The sequence below is a fragment of the Panthera leo genome, chromosome C1 (assembly GCF_018350215.1).
Source record: "Panthera leo isolate Ple1 chromosome C1, P.leo_Ple1_pat1.1, whole genome shotgun sequence".
NCBI classification, from domain to species: Eukaryota; Metazoa; Chordata; class Mammalia; order Carnivora; family Felidae; genus Panthera; species Panthera leo.
The window spans coordinates 32,710,551-32,729,947 of record NC_056686.1 but is presented as its reverse complement, the minus strand read 5'-3'; the positions used below and the strand labels follow the sequence as shown (position 1 = coordinate 32,729,947).

At 37.0% G+C, this 19,397-nt stretch overlaps 1 protein-coding gene across 3 annotated transcripts in view; it reads left to right on the top strand.

Moving 5' to 3' along the window:
- Window positions 1-19,397, top strand: part of FOXJ3 (forkhead box J3) — a 147,140-nt gene that overhangs the window by 92,575 nt on the left and 35,168 nt on the right. For 2 of the 3 annotated variants that reach the window (XM_042950254.1, XM_042950256.1), the window contains one exon: window positions 12,230-12,331. The exons of the other annotated variant lie outside the window; for it this stretch is intronic. In XM_042950254.1, the coding sequence (XP_042806188.1) occupies window positions 12,230-12,331 (102 nt within the window). The remainder of the gene's footprint in view (window positions 1-12,229; window positions 12,332-19,397) is intronic. 3 annotated transcript variants of the gene reach the window in all.

Below are 19,397 nucleotides of genomic sequence, written 5' to 3'. Positions count from 1 at the left end.
AATCATGTGCCGGAGTGGGGCATGTTTTGGGATGCCTTGTTCTGAATCCCCTCAATGGATGGAGTTGCCATTGTGAAATGACAATGGCCTGGGCTAGGGATATATATATGAATAAGAAAGTTCTCTAGAAAATTAGCATAGTATCAGGTTTCTTAATACATACTCATAATTTTGTGAAATGCTGTCATTTTACCACGTTAATTTGACAGATCTTTGTTCTCTAGATACTGTGTCAGGCATTATGCTAAAATGTACGGTATACCAAGAATAATGAGACCTGATAAGACCTAGAATTCTAACACAAAGACAAAGTGTTTTTGTGTTAGAAAGACAAACACATATCCTTAAGAAGGATATGACATGTTATTGTATACAAAGGAAGGAGAAATTATGTTTTACCATAATATCTGGGGCACCTTCATATGGGTTCTATGGTTTGGCTTTCAAGTATAGATAAGCAGGGCAACACAGAACAGCATTCACTGAGCACACAATTACTGAGTGTTGAGTGCCTGCTCTGAGCAGGCACTGTTTTAGGTGCTGGGGAAGCCTCAATTAACAAAACAGACATTCTCTGCTCTCCTGAAGTTTATATTCTGTTGAGGTGGGGTGTGGATAGAGAGGCATGAGATACGAGGGCATGATCAAAGGTAAGATAATAGGGGTGGAATAGTGTCAGGATTTGGGAGAGAACATAGTAGGTCATTTTATCTGGATGAATTTTTCCTCTTTTACTTTAATTTGCATTATACATGCCATTCGTTGAGAGAGTGAGTGTACACCTTTTATAAGCGTAGAGCTAAATGTCGGGGGAATAGTGGTAGTACGCAAGACAGATTCTCCTTACGAAGCTCTTAAGCAGGAAAGCTAAGCTGATAACTCATAATATGGCTTGTTGTCTTAGCATAATTAATAGTTCCCTGATCATTCTCAGAATAGCATTTGGATGATAAATTATGTAAGTACTCTAAAGAGAAGGGTTTTGAGAACTTTGCGGCCATATAGCAGAGAGCTGATGTTGCAGTGAGGCCTGTTAAATGAGCAGAAATAAGGCAGATGAGGGTGGTTGGCAATGTGAGAGTGAGGGGAAATCACATGTGTAAGCCTAGTCGTTAAAACAAGTGCCCAAAGTTTTGAGGAACTGACTAGTTAGTGTGGCTGGAACATAAGAGTCCAAGAAGGACAGTAATTTCTAACTTTCATTTTTTTCTGTCCTATTAGTTTCTGTTCTTACGTTGATTAATAAATACATTTCTCTTTGACCTTTTGCATTTATTTTCTTTTTTAATTTGGCTTTGCTTGTTCAGTTCAGCCAAAGGATATATTACTGAAAAGTGCCCTGTCCTGGAAGCTGCTTAGTGTAGAAAAAAAGCAAGATTAGCTGGATATTATCTACAGAGTTTTGTTTGAAGACTGCAAAGCAGTGAACTATTTCAAGGGAACCAAATATTAAGGAATAGAAAAGGTAACTCCAGTTTTGGGCAGTTTTTTGTTAAAAAAAAAAAAAAAATGCTTTGAGAGAATGAGTACTCCAGAAGATTAGTATGGTAAATTATTTCCTTTATCATATTGATAATCACAGAAACATATTCTCTGTTCATGCTTTGATTGCCCTCCCCTTCCCCAAACTAAATCATGTGTCTTAGTTATTTTGTAGTTATTCTTTACTTACATGGAATCTCTTATGCTAAAGCAGTGGTTCTCTGTGTGTAAGGCCCATTCAGGGGACCCACAAGGTGAAAACTGTTCATAATACTGAGGCAAAGAACTTTGTCTTTTTTACTCATAATTTTTCAGAGGTTACATGACCTGTGATTTTACCATAGATTGAAGGCAGAGGCAGATATGAGAATCCAGTGGTCTTCTATTAAGTAGAGCATTAAAGCAGTTTGTTTAAAAATTTAAAATCCATTCTTCTCACTTAGTTTTTTGTTTAGAGACTGTATTTTTCATACAGAACTATGTTAGCATGCAATGTAAATGAATTAATAAGTTTTGTCTCAGTTTAAATTTCTAGTAGGTAAATATCAATAGATATAACTCAGATAAATAAGAGCTCTTTGGGAGCCTCAGTAACTTTAAATAGTTGCAAAGGGGTCCTGAGATAAAATTTGAGGCATATTGTATTAAAGGAAGATTTCCTGTCTCTTCCAGGAGACATTCCTTTTGAGAAAAGATCTTTGTCATGATTTAAGTTCTACTGCAAGTAGACAAGGAATTGAGTGCAGGTAGTTTGAGGGGTGATACTAGGAAAGTAGGGCAATTATCAAGTCAGTTACCACTGTGAGCACTTAAGAGCGCAGTCCAACTGGGAAATGTTGGGAGGTGGTTTAGAATTGTGGACAACAAGCTAAGATATCTGTCCATCAGCTCTTCCCCCATTGAGTGATGATGCTACCGGGGACATGACCTTTTCTGCACTTCTGGCCTGCCCTGCACAAAGCCAAAGCATGCTCCCCAGTTAGGAAAAAAAATGCTCAGGTGGAGAGGTAGAGGTGTTTGTAGTAAGCAGGGTAGAGAGGAACCCGAGGGGAATGTGGTTGGGTTCTGACAGTGTTTACTATGTGTCTTTACTTCTTTTCTACTAGTGGAGTGTATGTGTGTGTTTTCAGATCTGTGTGCACCTTTGTTTGTTTGTTTGTTTGTTTCACAGGCTCTTGCATGTTCATAGCCTTTGACCTAAGAAATTGATTGAATCCAATCCAGGAAATCCTTTAAAAAATCTTTTGTCTCTTCAAGGTGTGTATGGGCACAACTGTTAAATTGGTAGATTGAAGGTACATCTTTTGGAGTAGATTTCTTGTAATTGAAAGAGACTCTTCCTGGTCACTGGTTAGTATTTGCCTAGGTGCCTCATTCAGGGTTTTAAAATAAGTGGACAAAATTTAGTACTGTTAGAGAAGTTGTTGAAATGGTTGTATGTGACTGCTGCTTATGGATAGTGAAGTGTTTTTGTTTTATGCTTGGCACAAGTAAGGTGCTTTGAAAGAATTGTAAGTAGGAAATAATGCCCCTGTTAGGAATGTAAAATTTCTGAACATTTCAAAGCTGGGAAGGAGGATGGGGTACTGCTGGTGGTAGGAAATAGAAATTCTAAATACAAAAACAAGAAAAAAACAACGTTTGGACTGTGTTATGTTTTAGCTTCATGTAATTATTCAAAGTTCTTTTGTTTAAGAATATAGTAAAATTATGAGCACAATCAAGTCATATTACAGAGTCATGAGGTGTCACTTTTATTAAGTACAAGATTTGGGGGGAAATAGAATTTAACCAGGAAGTTAGGAGATCTAGTTTTAAAATTAATTGTACTATAACTTAAATATTTAATTTTCTGGTCATGGTTTCTTTAAATATAAGTGGATTGTCAGCTCTGTAGGCCCAGGAAATCCCTCGAGTGCAAAGGCTCCGAGGGAGAAACATACCTGGCACCTTGAGAAACAGCAAGGAGGTCACTGTGGCCATGTGTGAGGAGGGAAGAGTAGTGGGACCTGACATCAGAGAAGTAAATGGTGGGAGCAGGAAAAAGATGGTGTAGCGCCTTGTGTGCCTTTATAAAGACTTTGTTTTTACTTTGAGGGAGGTGTGGAAAGCCATTGAATGGAAGGCTATAAGCAAAGTAGTGAAATAATGTGACTTACATTTTCATAGGAACACTGTAGCTGCTGTGTGGAGTGTAAGTTGTAAGAGAACAGCACTAGAAGCAGGCAAATCAGGAGGAAATTGCTGTGGATAGTTTTGCTTAAATCTTCCAAGCACTGCTGTGGAAATTATTTGAAGGAGTAAAGGCCAGATAGAAGTATATAAACTCACTGCCTTAAGCGTGTTGGACTCTGCAAAGAAACACCTACTCTGCGATTAGCCAGCTTTTATTGGAACAAAGATGGGGGCGTAACACATTACTTTTTCTTGAAGTTGTGTGTTAACAGTTCAAAGGTGATTACAGGTTTAATCGGGGAGATAACTGAAAGATAGATGGATAAATAGAAAAGAGGACATTCTTCTAGGCAGGATATTCTGCATTTGCTGCATATCTCAGATTGTTGTCATTCTGTTGTTATTTTGTGACGCAGTTTCAGTCATATGGAGTGGTCTTGTTGATTCAGAGAGCCCACTTGTGTGCCTGCGTGAGTCTGAATAAGGGGGGATTCATTTAAAGGTATAAGTGAACAGAGGAAGGAATGTAATCTACATGCCCGCTCTTCGAACTCCTAGAACTGAAAAAAACATTTATTTCAAGTGGACAAACATGTACAGAGTGTACATTATGTGGGAGGAGCTACATGCTGCCTGCAAGAGATAGGTGTGACTAGAATTTCCTGGGAGTTTTAAAGTCAGAGAAATCCTATCCAGTTAGAGATTTTTGACCAGGAAGTGTTTCATGAGGGGTCATTTGGACGAATGGGTAGGATTTGACAATTCGTCAAATACAGTTTACAATTTGAGGAGTTTTCACATGTGAGGTTATCACCAGTATCAAATGAACACTGCTGTCACCCCCAAAAGTTTTCTCATGCCCCTTTGGAATTTATGCCTTCCTCCGTTTTCATTCCCAGGCTGCCCTGATCTGGGGGGATTTGACATATTAATGATATTGATCATTGCAAGTCACAAAAATGTTGTATCTTTCCATTAATTAGATCTCTAATTTCTATCAGGAATGTTTTTAGAGTTCAGTGTAGGGGACTGTGATAATTCCAGTTAGATTTAATACTGAATATTTTGTTTTTGGAAGCTATATATTTTAAAATCAGTTTTCCAATTGCTTGCTGCTAGTATATAAAAATGTAATTAATTTTTATATATTAACCTTGCATCCTGTAATCGTGTTATTGGTAATAGTTTTATAGTGCCTTGGGATTTTCTATATAAACAGTTATGTGATCTGCAAATAGTTTTCCTGTCCCTCTCCCTCTTGCTCTTCTGTCCCTTCCCACCTTATAGTGACTAGAATCTCCACTACATTGTTGAATAGAAGTGATGAAAGTGGGCATCCTTCCCTTAATTCCATTTTTAGGGGAAAAGTATAAAGTGTTCAGTATTTCACCACTAAGTGGAACATAAGCTGTAGGGCTTTTGTAGATACCCTTTATCAGAATGAGGAGGTTCTCTGTTAAGTCTAGTTTGCTGAGAGTTTTTATCATGAATGGATGTAGAAAGAATTTCATCAAATGCCTTTCATACCTATTGAAATGGTCATATGGCTTTTCTTTATTCTGGTAGCATGTTGAATTACATTGGTTGTATTTTGAATGTTAAACCTTGCATTCTTTGGACAAACCCTACTAAGTCGTGATATGTTACCCCTTTCATGTATTATTGAATTCAGTTTGCTGTATTTATTGTTAAGGATTTTTGCATGTATGTTCATGAAGGATATGGATTTATAATTTTATTCTTTTGTAATGTCTGTCAGGTATTGGTGTTAGAGTTGTATTGGCCTTATGTTGGTAGTATTCTTTCCTCTATTTTCTGAAAAAGTTTCTGTAGATTGGTATATCTTCCTTGAATGTTTGAGAAAGTTCATTAGTGGAACCATCTGGCCCTGCAGGGTTTTTTGGGGGGAGGTTTTTGGTATTTATTTATTTTTTAATTTTTATTTATTTTTGAGAGAGACAGAGGATGCAAGTGGGTTAGGGGCAGAGAGAGAGGGAGACACAGAATCCGAAGCAGGCTCCAGGCTCCGAGCTGTCAGCACAGAGCCTGGACGAGGGGCTCAAACTCACGAGCTGTGAGATCATGACCTGAGCCGAAGTTGGACGCTCAACCGACTGAGCCACCCAGGCACCCCTGTTTTTGATATTTAATTTATTTGATATAGGACTATTAAAATTTTCTTTCTTTTTTTCAACACAAAGTGGAACATTTATTGTCTGTATAATTATAGGTTTAACTTAGCCTAAATTGCTTACTCTTCTGCAGTTTTACAGATTATACTATTTCCATTACGAATCTCAAATATCAAGAAAGAAGAAAGATAATTCACAACATTATTATCCTCTGATAAATTCCAAAAAGTAATCCAGGTAGTATCCTGAAAAACTTACACTTGTTTTAATGGTCTCATTGTATGAAGAGGAATATAATAATGATACTTATATTGGAAAGTAGAGAATATTTAGGAAAAAACCAACCTGCATGTAAAGGCTGTGCTGTAAAAATGCACTCCATTCTTTTTTTTTTTTCCCCTCATGAATACCTGGGGTTTATTATATTTCTCTCCCTCCCTCCCTCCTTCCATCCCTCTCCTTCCACCTCTCCCTCTCACTCTCTCTTTTTAATTCTCAAGTTAGTTAACATACAGTGTAGTCTTGGCTTCAGGAGTAGAACCAGGTGATTCATCACTTACATATAACACCCAGTGCTCATCCCAACAAGTGCCCTCAATGCCCATCACCCATTTGATGCACCTCCTCTTGTAATATAGGAGTGTAAAGCCATAGGTTTACCTCTAAGCACTGCTTTAACTGCATCTCACAAATTTTGGTATGTTGCATCTTTTTTATAATTTAGTTCAAAATATTAAAAAAATTCTCTGGTGAGCCTTATCTGACCCATGAATTACTTACAGATGTGTTCATTTCCAAATATTCCAAATGTTGGGTTTTCCTGGATATCTTATTATTTTAGAATAGTTTTTTTTTTTCATTTCAGTCTTTACATATTTATTCAGACTTATTTTGTGGCTCAACATTTCCTATATCTTTGTGAATGTCTGTGTGCACTTGAAAAGAATATGTATTACACAGTTTAGTGTAATGTTCTCAGATCAAGGCATTTGCTAATGTACCCCAGTGTTCTTTTTCTTACTGATTTTTAATTGTCAGTTTTTCACTTCATATGTTTTGAAGCTTTGTTATTAGTCACATTTACATTTATAAGTGTTATATCTTCAATTATTCTTTTATCAAATGTTTTTAAAATGTCTGATATACTCTGTCTTAAAGTCTATTTTATCTGATATTAATACAGCTATTTCACCCTTATTTTTACTGTTTGCATTGTATATATTTTTCCATGTATTACTTTCATCTGTGTCTATATGAAGTTGTGACTCTTGTAGGCTGCAGTTAGCTAAGTCTTTTTTAGTATCTCTGATGATCTTGTTTTATTGGAGGGTTTAGATTATTAGCATTTTGTAATTATTGATATTGTTAGATTTAGGTCTACATTTTGTTTTCTGTTTGACCTCTACATTTTTAGTTCCTTTCTTCCCCCCTTTCCTGCCTTCTTTTAGATTACTTATATGTTACTTACATTACTTAGCTATATTTAGTATTCTATTTTAACTTATCTACACCTTTTTGAGTATTTCAGTACATTTTTGGGCATTTTGGTATACATTCCTAACCTTTTCAGTCTACTCAGTTCATATTTTACCATTTAAAAAAATAATATTTTGAACATCTATTTGTTTTTGAGAGTCAGAGAAGGAAGTGGGAGAGGGGCAGAGAGAGAGAGGGAGACAAAGAATACAAAGCAGGCTCCAGGCTCTGAGCTGTCAGCACAGAGCCCGATGCGGGGCTCGAACCCACAAACTGTGAGATCATAACCTGAGCCGAAGTCAGACATTTAAGTGACTGAGCCACCCTGGCACCCCAGTATTTTACCATTTCATACAAGATGCAGAAATTTCCAACCATATGGGTCCCTTTTGCCCCTTTCCTCATCATTTCTCCTAGTTGTAATATGTATGACGTATTACATGGAAGCCTTGCAAGGCAGTGTTTTAAGTTTGGCCTTAAATAATCATATGTGATTTTTGAAACGTAAGAGGAAAACAGTCTTATATTTTATTCAGATGTTTACCATTTCTTTTGTTTTATTTAGTTCATTCCTCAAGATCCACGTTTTCCTGTGCTATAATTTTTCTTCATCTTAGGGAACTTTCTTATATTGCAAGTCTCCTGGCAATAAATTCTCCTGGTTTTACATTCTCTGAGAAGGTCTTTCTTTTGCCTTCATTCCTAAAGAATATTTTCATTAGATATACAAGTTTAGATTGAAAATTTTTTTCTTTCAGTACTTTAAAGATGTTTACAGTCTAATGACCTCTGTCATCTTTATGAGAAATACAGTCATTTCCAATCAGTGTTCTTCTGTATGTGGATGCCATCTTTCTTTGGCTGCTTTCTATCTTTATTTTTCAGCAGCTCAATTATGATGTATCCAAGTGGGATTTTTTTTTTAATTGACACTGATGGAGGTTCACTATGAAATTCTCAAGTCTGTACATTTGTCTTTGAATAAATTTCTGAAGTTTTCAGTCATCAATTCTTCATATTCTTTCTGCTCCCCCCCCCCCCTTTCCTCTCCTTCTGGAACTCTAGTGACACATATTAAACCATTTGAGATTATCCCATAGCTTTCTGATGCACTGATCTATCTTCCTCCTTCTCCTCCTCCTCCTCCTCCTCCTCCTCCTCCTCCTCTTCCACCTCTTCCTCCTCCTCCTCCTCCTCCTCCTCCTCCTCCTCCTCTTCTTCCTCCTCCTCCTCCTCCTCCTCCTCCTCTTCCTCCTCCTCCTCCTCCTCCTCCTCCTCTTCCTCCTCCTCCTCTTCCTCCTCCTCCTCTTCCTCCTCCTCCTCTTCCTCTTCCTCCTCCTCCTCTTCCTCTTCCTCTTCCTCTTCCTCCTCCTCCTCTTCCTCTTCCTCCTCCTCCTCTCCCTCCTCCTCCTCTCCCTCCTCCTCCTCTCCCTCCTCCTCCTCCTCCTCCTCCTCCTCTCCCTCCTCCTCCTCTCCCTCCTCCTCCTCTCCCTCCTCCTCCTCTCCCTCCTCCTCCTCTTCCTCCTCTTCCTCCTCTTCTTTTTCTTCTTCTTCTTCTTCTTCTTCTTCTTCTTCTTCTTCTGTCTTTATTCTTTTTGTTCTTTAGATTGGGTAATTTTTGTTGATCTGCCTTTGAGTTCATTGACTCTTCACTGTTTTATCTCCATTCTAATATTCAGCCTATCCATTGACTTTAAAAATACAGATAATGTACTTTTCATTTGTAAATGAAAAATTTGTTGATTTTGTTCCTTTTTATTTTTTTAATTTCTCCACTGAGATTTCCTTTATTATGTTTTCATTCATGTGTGCTTTGTTTTGTTTTTACTTTACCTCATTGAGCTTAATTGTAATAGCTTCTTAAAAATCTTTGCCACATAATTCCAGTAGCTCAGTCTTCTTGTTGTAGGCTTTTATAGATCGGCTTTTCTCTTGAGAATGGGTTTCATTTTCCTGTTGCTTGTATGTCTAGTAATTTTAGATTGTATCCTGGACACCGTGTTATGTTATATAGACTCTGAGGTCTGTTATAATCTTGTATAGAATATTGATATTTTTGTTTTAGCTGGCAGGTAACCACGTTAGACTCAAACTGTTAATTCTCTCTAGCCTTCTGTGGACAGTGGTTCTAATTTCAATTTAATTCTTTAAGTCTGTGCTTTAGTCTGCATTTGCATGGTTCAGAAGTCAGCCTTTTGTGAAAACTTTTGTGGTGTTTCATACATAGTACTAGGGCATCTCTTTTGACTTTCTCCCCAGGGGATTCAGTCTTCTCTCTGATAGCTGGCAGTGTTTACCTGGGCTCTCTTCCCTAGTTCCCTCTGACAGAAAGATAACTTCAGCCACATCTACTTAGTTCCACATCTACTGCCCAGTCTTGGGGCAAAGCTGCAAGAAAACAGGAAACTGAGGCTGGTGTCTCCCAAGTTTTGACTTGTCTCCACATCTGCCTCATAGAATTACTTTTCAGAATCCTCAGCTAGTTTTCATTCTGTGTCCCATGCCTCCCTCCTCCACCGCCCCCAACTTGTAGTTGTTATCAGCAGAAGCTTGGTCTGTGGGAAGATCACACCACCATTCTGGAAGTAGAATTTGAATGAATAGGATTTTGACAGGGAGAAAGAGGAAACTCCAGAAAGGACCTTTCACAAGCTGACTACTCTCTCCTAGATTAGACTCATTGATACTTGCTTTGTCCAGAATTTGAGTTTCGGCTGCCATTATAATAGTTATCAGGATACATTTTGGGATACCTAGATGACTGGCTTTACTAATCAGACTGTTTATTGTCTGTTAATAATGTAGAATCCTTGAACCTATTACTAAAAATATATACCATACTATTGAGCATATCAAAGCATGTAAAGAGAATGTTGTTTATTCTCTTGATGGAACCAGACTGAAGTATCCATGAAGAATATATAATTAAAAGAGTTTTAAATTTTGCCATCTAATTTATTATAGCTGAAGTTATGAATCTGCCTTTGTAGGAAAACAGTGTCTCATATCAAAGCTCTTTCTTTTCTCCTTAATCACTATTAAATATCCTTCTGTATCATAGATATTCAGCATCAGTAACAGCTAAGTTTTCGTGGTTATCATAACAGCTAGCCCTTACCATGCATTTCAGGTACTGTGCTAAGAGCTTTGCACAAGTTATTTCATTAATGCTCTTAACAGACCTCTAAAGGAAGTGACATAATCCTCTTTTTTATACATGGATAAAAGAGCATAAAGGTTGAGTAATTTGTCTGCAGTCACACCACACAGGCTTGCCTCTTCCTACCAGTGAGGAGGAGTGAGAATTATAGTCGAAATGGAGATGACTAAATTGGGTTAGAGGAACATGAGATTTGCAGTGTTCCAAAGTAAATGTTAATTCAGGTATAGCTAAATTGGTTGGCACCAAAATTGAGGCATAGACACAGTTGTCTGTGTAGTTCTTCCACTTGTATTGCTTTCTTTTCTTTTTTTTTCTTTCTGTTTTAGAGAGTGTGTGCACAAGTTGGGGAAAGGGACAGAGGGAGAGAGAATCTTAAGCAGGCTCCACGCTCAGTGTGGGGCCTGACACTGGACTGTATCCCACGACCCTGGGATAATGACCTAAGCTGAAATCAAGAGTTGGATGCTCACCCGACTGAGCCACCCAGGCGCCCCTTTCTACTTGTATTTCTGAAGCCCTTTGCCACTTTCACCTCATTCTCATTGTGTACCCAGCACCTAAGTGCCAGATACTATTATCTGGGGGGTGATTCTTATCTTTTATTTTGTTCATTTCAATAAGCTGCCTATTCCCTACTTTCACAGGATATCTGGTGAAAAATTCACGGTGAGGAATTAATTGATAAATAGATTAATCTTAGAAATATGTCTCAGTGAAATTGCTCTCTTTTTTCATTTAGTGTGATCTTTTAAAAATGCATATTCAGTTGAGATCATGTGTGGCACTTTTTTTTTTTCCAGAAGAGGAATGTACATAGAACTAGCATCATAGCCACAAATTGTTTATATCTTCCCTTTCTTTAACTTCCAGCATTGAAGTTGAACTCCCTTGAGTGCTCATCAAAGCCATAAGCACCATTTTGATGGAAGAAAGAGGAGTTATCACAATTTATACCCCAAATTCTAAATACAGAATTTTGACCCCCCATGTTAGCTCTATAAGCAATGTGTATGAAGTTATGTTCTTCAGTGCTGTTTAGCTGCACTAACAAGGGAAGAAAAATGAAACAACTGAGAACCTTAAATCAGAGAGATTTATTTCTCTTTCAAGTAGAAGTTTTGAGATAGATTGGACCAGACAGATAACCAGCTGTGTTCCACAAATTCATTTAGATGTCCGTGTTCCTTCTAATCTTGTATTTTCGGTGTTCCCCAGGGTATTACCCTCAGCTTTATGATGAAGCAAGATTACCACCACTCTGTGTCCCAGCCTGCAGTAGTAGGGAAAGACAAGAGTGGAGGACAAGCAGGTTTTTTTTCACAGGCATGATCCAGAACTTGCACACATCACTCTTGCTCACATCTTCTTTACACATGTTAGTTATATGGCCACATACACCTTAGTCGCATGGACACAGATGGTTGCAAATGAGGCTGGAAAAGGTAGTATTTAGCTGGGCAGGCCATAAGTCAGTAACTGTAGGGTTTTATTACTAAAAGGAAGAAGGGGGGAATATGGATATTTATAGGACCATTAGCAGTCTCTGCTATAGAATTTTTGCTAAACTATCCTACAGTCAATTAAAAGAGCTGGTAAGAAGTAGCCATACCAATGGACTTTGTGATATCAAGTCAGTAGCATATTAAAATATAGTACAAGAGATTTAAGCAGGGATTTAAGTTCATGTTTTTAGGAACAAAGCACAAAACCAGATGTTAGAATTTGATGAAATATCTTCAAATTGTGTTAAAGTTGCTGGATATATGAGCTAATAATTATTTATTTTGTTCTTGTATTTTAGGCCTCAACTCCATATAGCATAGATTCAGATTCTTTGGGAATGGAGTGTATTATTTCGGGAAGTGCCTCTCCAACTCTGGCAATCAACACTGTGACTAACAAAGTAATTCTGTTTTTTTAAACACTTTTGAAATGTGATTGAATAATACATTTAATTTGCCTTTATAATAACAATAGAGTTCTGTATGAGTGAGGTTACAGATGATATAAATTTGGCTAACCTATTCATGGCAGCTTGAAAGCTTGAATCCACAATGTTTTGAGGTGTGCACAAATTAGAAGGAAATATTTCTCTGAAGATCAAGTTGGAGGATGCTTATTGGGAAGCTCTATATTAATTTAAATCCTTGACACTGCCAGTTCCCAATGATAAAATTTTGAGTCTGCATTTTATCAAATCAGTTTGTTTAAAAAAAAACCATTGATTACCCCTCTAAATATGTGATTGAAAAAGAAAAGATTGTCAGATTCCCAAGCAGTCAGCACAATCCAGGAAAATGAATAATGTGGACAAACTCATACAGTTCGTTGGAATGGTGGTCACCCTATTTCATGATATTCAACTGTAGGTCCATATCCAGAAATACAGTATGTTATAATCTGCTGTCCCTCCCCTCCCCTCCCCTCCCCTCCCCTCCCCTCCCCTCCCTTCTCATTCAAATTTCATGCCAAGTCAGATACCTAGTGGGAAATACATGTCTCATCTTTACAAGGTAATTTGTTAAGGTCATATCTCAAAATCCTAAAAGGTGTTGGGAGGTTTATGAAGTAATTCAGTTCTATGCATGCATTTCCTCCCTTCCTAGACCATGAACGCCTTGAAGCCATATATTTCTGACACTCATGCTTGTATTCTCATTCAGTCTAACTTTCAAATCTTGCTTTTACCCTAATCTCCTCTCTCCCTTGCTTTCACTTGTTCTTACTTTATTTCTGTCTCTTTCTCTTCCACTTTATCATGCACACACATAAACACATACACGTGCACGTGCGCACACACACACACACCCATAACTATACTGACACAGCGTACACAGGATCTTTTTATTTGTACAAAGATAATAAACCAATAGAAGACAGTTTATAATTTTAGTGACTGATCACATTTACAATTTAGAAAGTAAACTGGCACCTGAGGTGTAGAGTATTGATTTTTCTCAAATAACCAGTCCATGGAATGATTCCATCAGAATCACTTAGGAGAGGTCTGTGTGGGTGCATATGTGTGAGTGTTTGGTGGTGGTGGTGGTAATTACAAGGTTTTATAGCAGGCCTACCAGATCATTTATTTTACACTTATGGATAGGGTTCAGAAATCTGTACTTTAAGAAATCATCCCTTATTGTGCCCAACTAGACTTGAGAATTTCTGGTGAAGCAGAATGGGCTAGGATCAGAAATATCCAATACTGTTCTTTGTGGTAGTCCAAGTAGGAGGCTTAAACATAGGTAGTTATGGCTGTTAAGAAACAATTAGGAACTAGTAATGCTAGGACTTCATGATGAAATAATATGGAGGTCAAAGGAGGTGGAGTTTTTGGACTTCTAGATACAACGGAGTAGCTAGTTTTAGATTAATCCTTCTTCCTATCTATATAAAATACTACCATCCCCCACTACCAATAAAAAACAGGGAAGAGGCACTGGAGAACAGAAAAGCCAGGCCTTCAGGGATGAAGATCCCATAAAAAAGGGAAATACATTGAGATAAGCCCTACAAATTTTGCCTTGGGACATTTCTCAGTTCTTAATGCATGACATACAGACTGAAAAGAAAACAGAAGCCAAAAGCAGCCATTGGGTTAGGGAGACAAAAACTGGAGTTTGGGGCTACGAAACAGCCTGGGCTTGAGGACTAGATCCTCATGGATCTCAGAAGTAAGTTTACCTTCTTGCAAGTAATATCCACTTAAGGCATTTGCTAACTCCTGATTCATTTATGTACTTGGGCTCAGGCCTAGACAAAACAAGTGGATTTTTCACTACTCAGAATTAAGCAGTTTCACAGAGAAGGAAGGGACAAAAATTGTCGTTCATGATCTTCAGGGAGGAGGAAGCCATGGTAAAAGGCTTTCAAGTTACCTCAGAAGGGTTATGTTCCAGAGGAAGAGCAAACCAAAATAGACCAACTGCAAATTATTATCGGGTGGTTGCTAATATTCTTCTACTTGCCAAAAGAAAACTAAATCCTTTCTGGAAGAAGATAGCATCATACTGAGCTTTTGCAGTTTTTCATAAGATCTCAACTTTCAGTCAAAAATTTCAGACATTCCAGGAAACAGGACCAAATAAGTGACAAGGGGGTGGGTACGGAAAGACAACATAAACATATCTACAAGTGATCTAGATATGGATTTTAAAATAACTATGACTAATATGTTCAAAATAGTCGAATTATAGAAAATTTATCCAAGAATTGGAATCTGTATGGAAGAATCAAGAGGAAACTCTAAAATTGAAAAATATAATAACTGAAATTAAGAATTTGATAGATGGGTTCAGCAGTAAATTAGGCACACCAGAGGAGAGAATAGTGAACTGGAAGAAAGGTTCGTAGAAAATAGAATGAAACACAAAGAAAAACAATGAAAATTCAGAAAAACTTAAGGGATAAATGGGATATGTGGGAAAAGGTCTAACAAACTTTTTAGTCTTCCAGAGGAAAAAGGAATAAGGAAGGAACAATATTTTAAAGTTTTTAAACTGATGATAACACAGTACAGATTCAGGAATTTCTGAGAACCCCAAGAAAGATTAATGAAAAGAAACCTTATTGGGCAAAGAAAATCAAGCTCCTAAAAAAACAAAGATTAAAAAAATCTTAAAATCAGAGGCAAAACAGGCAACTTCAAAGGAACAACAGTAAGCCAGGCACTGACTTCTGAATAGAAATGCTAAAAGCTAGACATGAGAATGAAATTTGTATCATGCTTAAAGGAAATACCTACTAATCCAGAATTCTGCAATTAAAATTTCTGTGGAAAATGAAGGTTAAATAAATAGATTTTTATAAAAACAAAATTAGAGAGAATATGTTACTAATACATCAGTAGTAAACAATTAAAGGGAACTAATTTTTTAGATAGAAGGAAATTATCCTGTGCTGGAAAGAATGGAGAACACTAAAAGAGTATGTTGATAAATGTGAATGTGTATTGAGTATTTAAAACAATAACATTTCTGTTACATAACACAATGCCTTTGAGTCTAAAATACTACAGAAGTTAAAATACATGACAATACTAGGGTAAGGCAGGAAGAAATATAATTGACCCTCGTACAATGTGAAATTTAGGGATGCCACCTCCCATGCCCCCCAAACAATTGAAAATCCGTGTATAACTTTTGACTTAACTAATAGCCTACTGTTGACTGGAAGCCTTACTGATACCATAAATAGTTGATTAATACATATTTTGTATGTTATATGCATTATATTCTGTATTCTTACAAGAAAGCTAGAGAAAAGAAAATGTTATTAAGAAAACCTTAAGGGAGAGAAAAAATATTTTTACAGTACTGTATTGTATGTATGTATTTATTTGTATTTATTTTTAATTTTTTTAATCTTTATTTATGTTTGGGGGCGGGGGAACAGAGTGAGAGCTGGGGAGGAACAGAGTGGGAAAAATGAATCTGAGGTAGGCTTCAGTCTCTGAGCCATCAGCACAGAGCCCGACGTGGGGCTTGAACTCACTGACCGCAAATTCATGACCTGAGCTGAAGTTGGACGCTTAACCGACTAGGCCACCCAGGCGCCCTTGTATTTTTTTATTTTTATTTTTTAAAGTTTATTTGTTTTTAGAGAGAGAGAGAGAAAGAGCAAATGTGTGCCCACACAAGTGGGGAAGGAGCAGAGAGAAGGGGGGAGAGAGAGAATCCCAAGCAGGCTCCTCACTGGCACAGTGCACTGTCAGCACACTGTCAGCACGGAGCCTGACACAGGGCTCAAACTCCCAAACCATGAGATTATGACCTGGGCCAAAGTCAGACACTTAACTGACTGAGCCACTCAGGTGCTCCTATTTATTTTTAATTTTAAATCAAACTCTTCACCCAACATGGGGTTTGAACTCATGACCCCAATATCAAAAGTTACATGCTCTACCTACTAAGGCAGTCAGACTCCCTAGTACTGTGCTGGGTTTATTGAAAAAATTCTCTGTATAAGTAGACCCACGCAGTTCAAATCCATGTTGTTAAGGACCAGCTGTGTATACAGTTGAAACCTTTGCATTACATGGGAATTGGTAAAAGTACGAAGTCAAGGGCATGTTGTGATATTTAGGGCAGTGGTTATTTTAACACACCAGCATGTATCAGAATAACTAGGAGGACTTGTTAAAACCGAGGTTGCTGAGCCTCAGAATTTCTGATTTAGTACATTGGATTTGGGGTCTGAAAATTAGAACTTTTTTTTCTTTTTTTAAGATTTAAGTAGTCTCCACACCCAACATGGGCCTGGAACTCACAACCTTGAGATCAGAAGCCACATGTTCTACCAACTGAGCCAGCTAAGCACCCCTGAAAATTTGAATTTCTAATAGTACTCAGATACTGGTCCTATTATTGCTTACTACAAGAAGAGTAAAAGAATATAAAATAAGCAAGGAAAAATAATAAATCCAGAAGTAGACACAAAAGGAGAAATAAATGAGCAAAGAAGAGATAGAGAAATAGGAAAATAAATATGTATTCAGATTGAATTGTGTTGGGAAATGTAAATGAACAAAATATTCCATTTAGAAGTCAAAGATTGTCAGACTGGATAAAAAAGTAAAATTCAACTATGTGCTACTTACAAGAAGTATATCTTAAAGGACAAGACACATTACTGAAAATAAAAGATACTTTATTATGAAAAAGGATCATTTTAGTAATACTAAATTTGTCAGCCTTTTAAAGCCAACAAAACTAAAAGGAGAAATAGATAAGTCCTTGATCAGAGGAAGATTTTATGTCTCTCTATAACTCCTGGAAGAAGCAGATCAAAATTAAAACATAACAAATCAAACAAATCCCATTAAAGATAGAGAAGATTTGAATCATGAATTTAGGAATTTGACCCATTTGATATATATAGAATATTGCATTTAACAATTGCAGAATATACATTTTTAAGTGCACATGGAATATTTACCAAAATTGATCATGTAATACTGATGAATGCTAGACTATAAAGAAGTCTCAACAAATTTCAGAAGACCATCGTACAGTGTATCTTTTCCAGCACAGGGGAATTTAAGTGGAAATAATAACAAATAGATAATTAGAAAATTACCTAAAGTTTGCAGATTAAGCAGTATAGTTATAAATAACCCAGGATCAAGAAAGAATCATAATAGAAATTAGAAAATACTTAAAGAAACATAAAATATGAAAGCCTGTAGAATGCAGTTGAAGTATTAGCCTAAATGCATGTACTAGAACAGAAGAAAGATTGAATATTAATGATTTAAGCATCTAGATAAAGATCAAAATAAATCTGAAGAAGACGAAGGTTATAAATAAGTCAGCAAGCAAGAAGTTGATTCTTTGTAAGGATTAATAAAATTTCTAGCCAAGGTGGGATAACAAGGTCTAAATTTACTTTGCTACCTGAAACAATTGAAAAAACAGACAAAATATGTGCAACAATGGTTTTTAAGAGATTGGGCCATAGGACAATGATCCCTGAGAAATTGTGAACAAATAAGGTCAGCCCTATGATTGTCCTAGCTTACTGTCTGGAGAAAGTTTCCAAGGTACAGAGGTCTCCCTGAGTAGAGCATGTGGATCTAGGAGATCATGGAATCTCCAGGGTGGCTAGAGTTCGCAGGGCAGCATATCAGAGAAGAGAAAGCTGCACCAAGGGAGAATTCCAGTGATATGCAAAAGGTCTCCTTGAGTCTTCAGCTGAGTACTTACCAGTGCATGCATGAGTAAGGAAGACAAGGGAAAGAACCACCTGAAAGGATTAGTGTGGATAATTACTGATATTCCTATAGGGCCAGGCATAGTAACTTTCACACAAGAGTGAAGTGTTTTCGTAATTCACAGGTCATTAGGTAAGGTACTCAGGAGTTTGCTTTAATAGTGGAATAAAATTAGCCCTAGACTAAAACACTGCTCTGGTCCTGTCTACACACCTTCAAAGCAAAACCCAAGAAGATCGGTCTATTTTCAGATAAATCAGTTTTTTAAATTTGATTTTGATTTTTTTCATATGTAATTCAGAGGCCATTATAAAATTTCCCCTTTTAAAGTTTATAATTCAGGAGTTCTTGGTATATTCACAAGGTTGTGCTCCTGTTAACAACCATCTAATTCCAGAACATTTTCATCACCCAAAAAGAAAACCCTGTACTTATTAGCATTCATTCCCTATTCCATCCATTTCCTGTAACTGTTAATTTACTTTCTAACTCTATGAATTTGCCTATTCTGGACATTTCGTATAAATGGAATCCTATAATAAATATGTGACCTGTTATGTCTGATTTCTTTCACTAAACACATTTTCAAGGTTCAGCCATGTTGCAGCATATATCAGGACTTCGTCCCTGTTGTCAAATAATTTAACTGTGTTCCAGAATAAAGCTCAAGAAAATTTACAAGAATACAAAACTGTCTAGCACTTAACAGTGTAAAGTTCACAGTGGTCTGGCATCTAATAAAAAATTACCAGGCTGGCAAGAAGTAGTAAAAAAAACAACCCATAATGAGGTGAAAATTAATCAGAACTGACCCAGAAATAACACAGGTGATAGAATTAGTATAAAAGGACATAGACAATTACTGTAAGCCAAGATACAGAAATAACCGAAGTGTCTATCAGTGGATGAATGGGTAATGAAGCTCTGTGTGTGTGTGTGTGTGTGTGTGTGTGTGTGTGTGTGTGTGTGTGTGTGTGTGTAGACACAAAATAGAATATTATTTAGCCATGAAACGCAAGTTCTGCCATTTATGACAACATAGATAGACCTTGAGGGCATTATACCAAGTGAAAGATATATACTGTATTTATATGTGGAATCTTAAAAGGCCAAACTCCTAGAAACAAAGTAAAACGGTGGTTACCAGGGGGCTATCGGGTGGCAGAAATGGAAAAATGTTGGTCAAAAGGTACAAACTTTCAGTTATAAGATGATTGAGTGTGGAGGATCTATTGTATAGCGTGGTGATTATTGT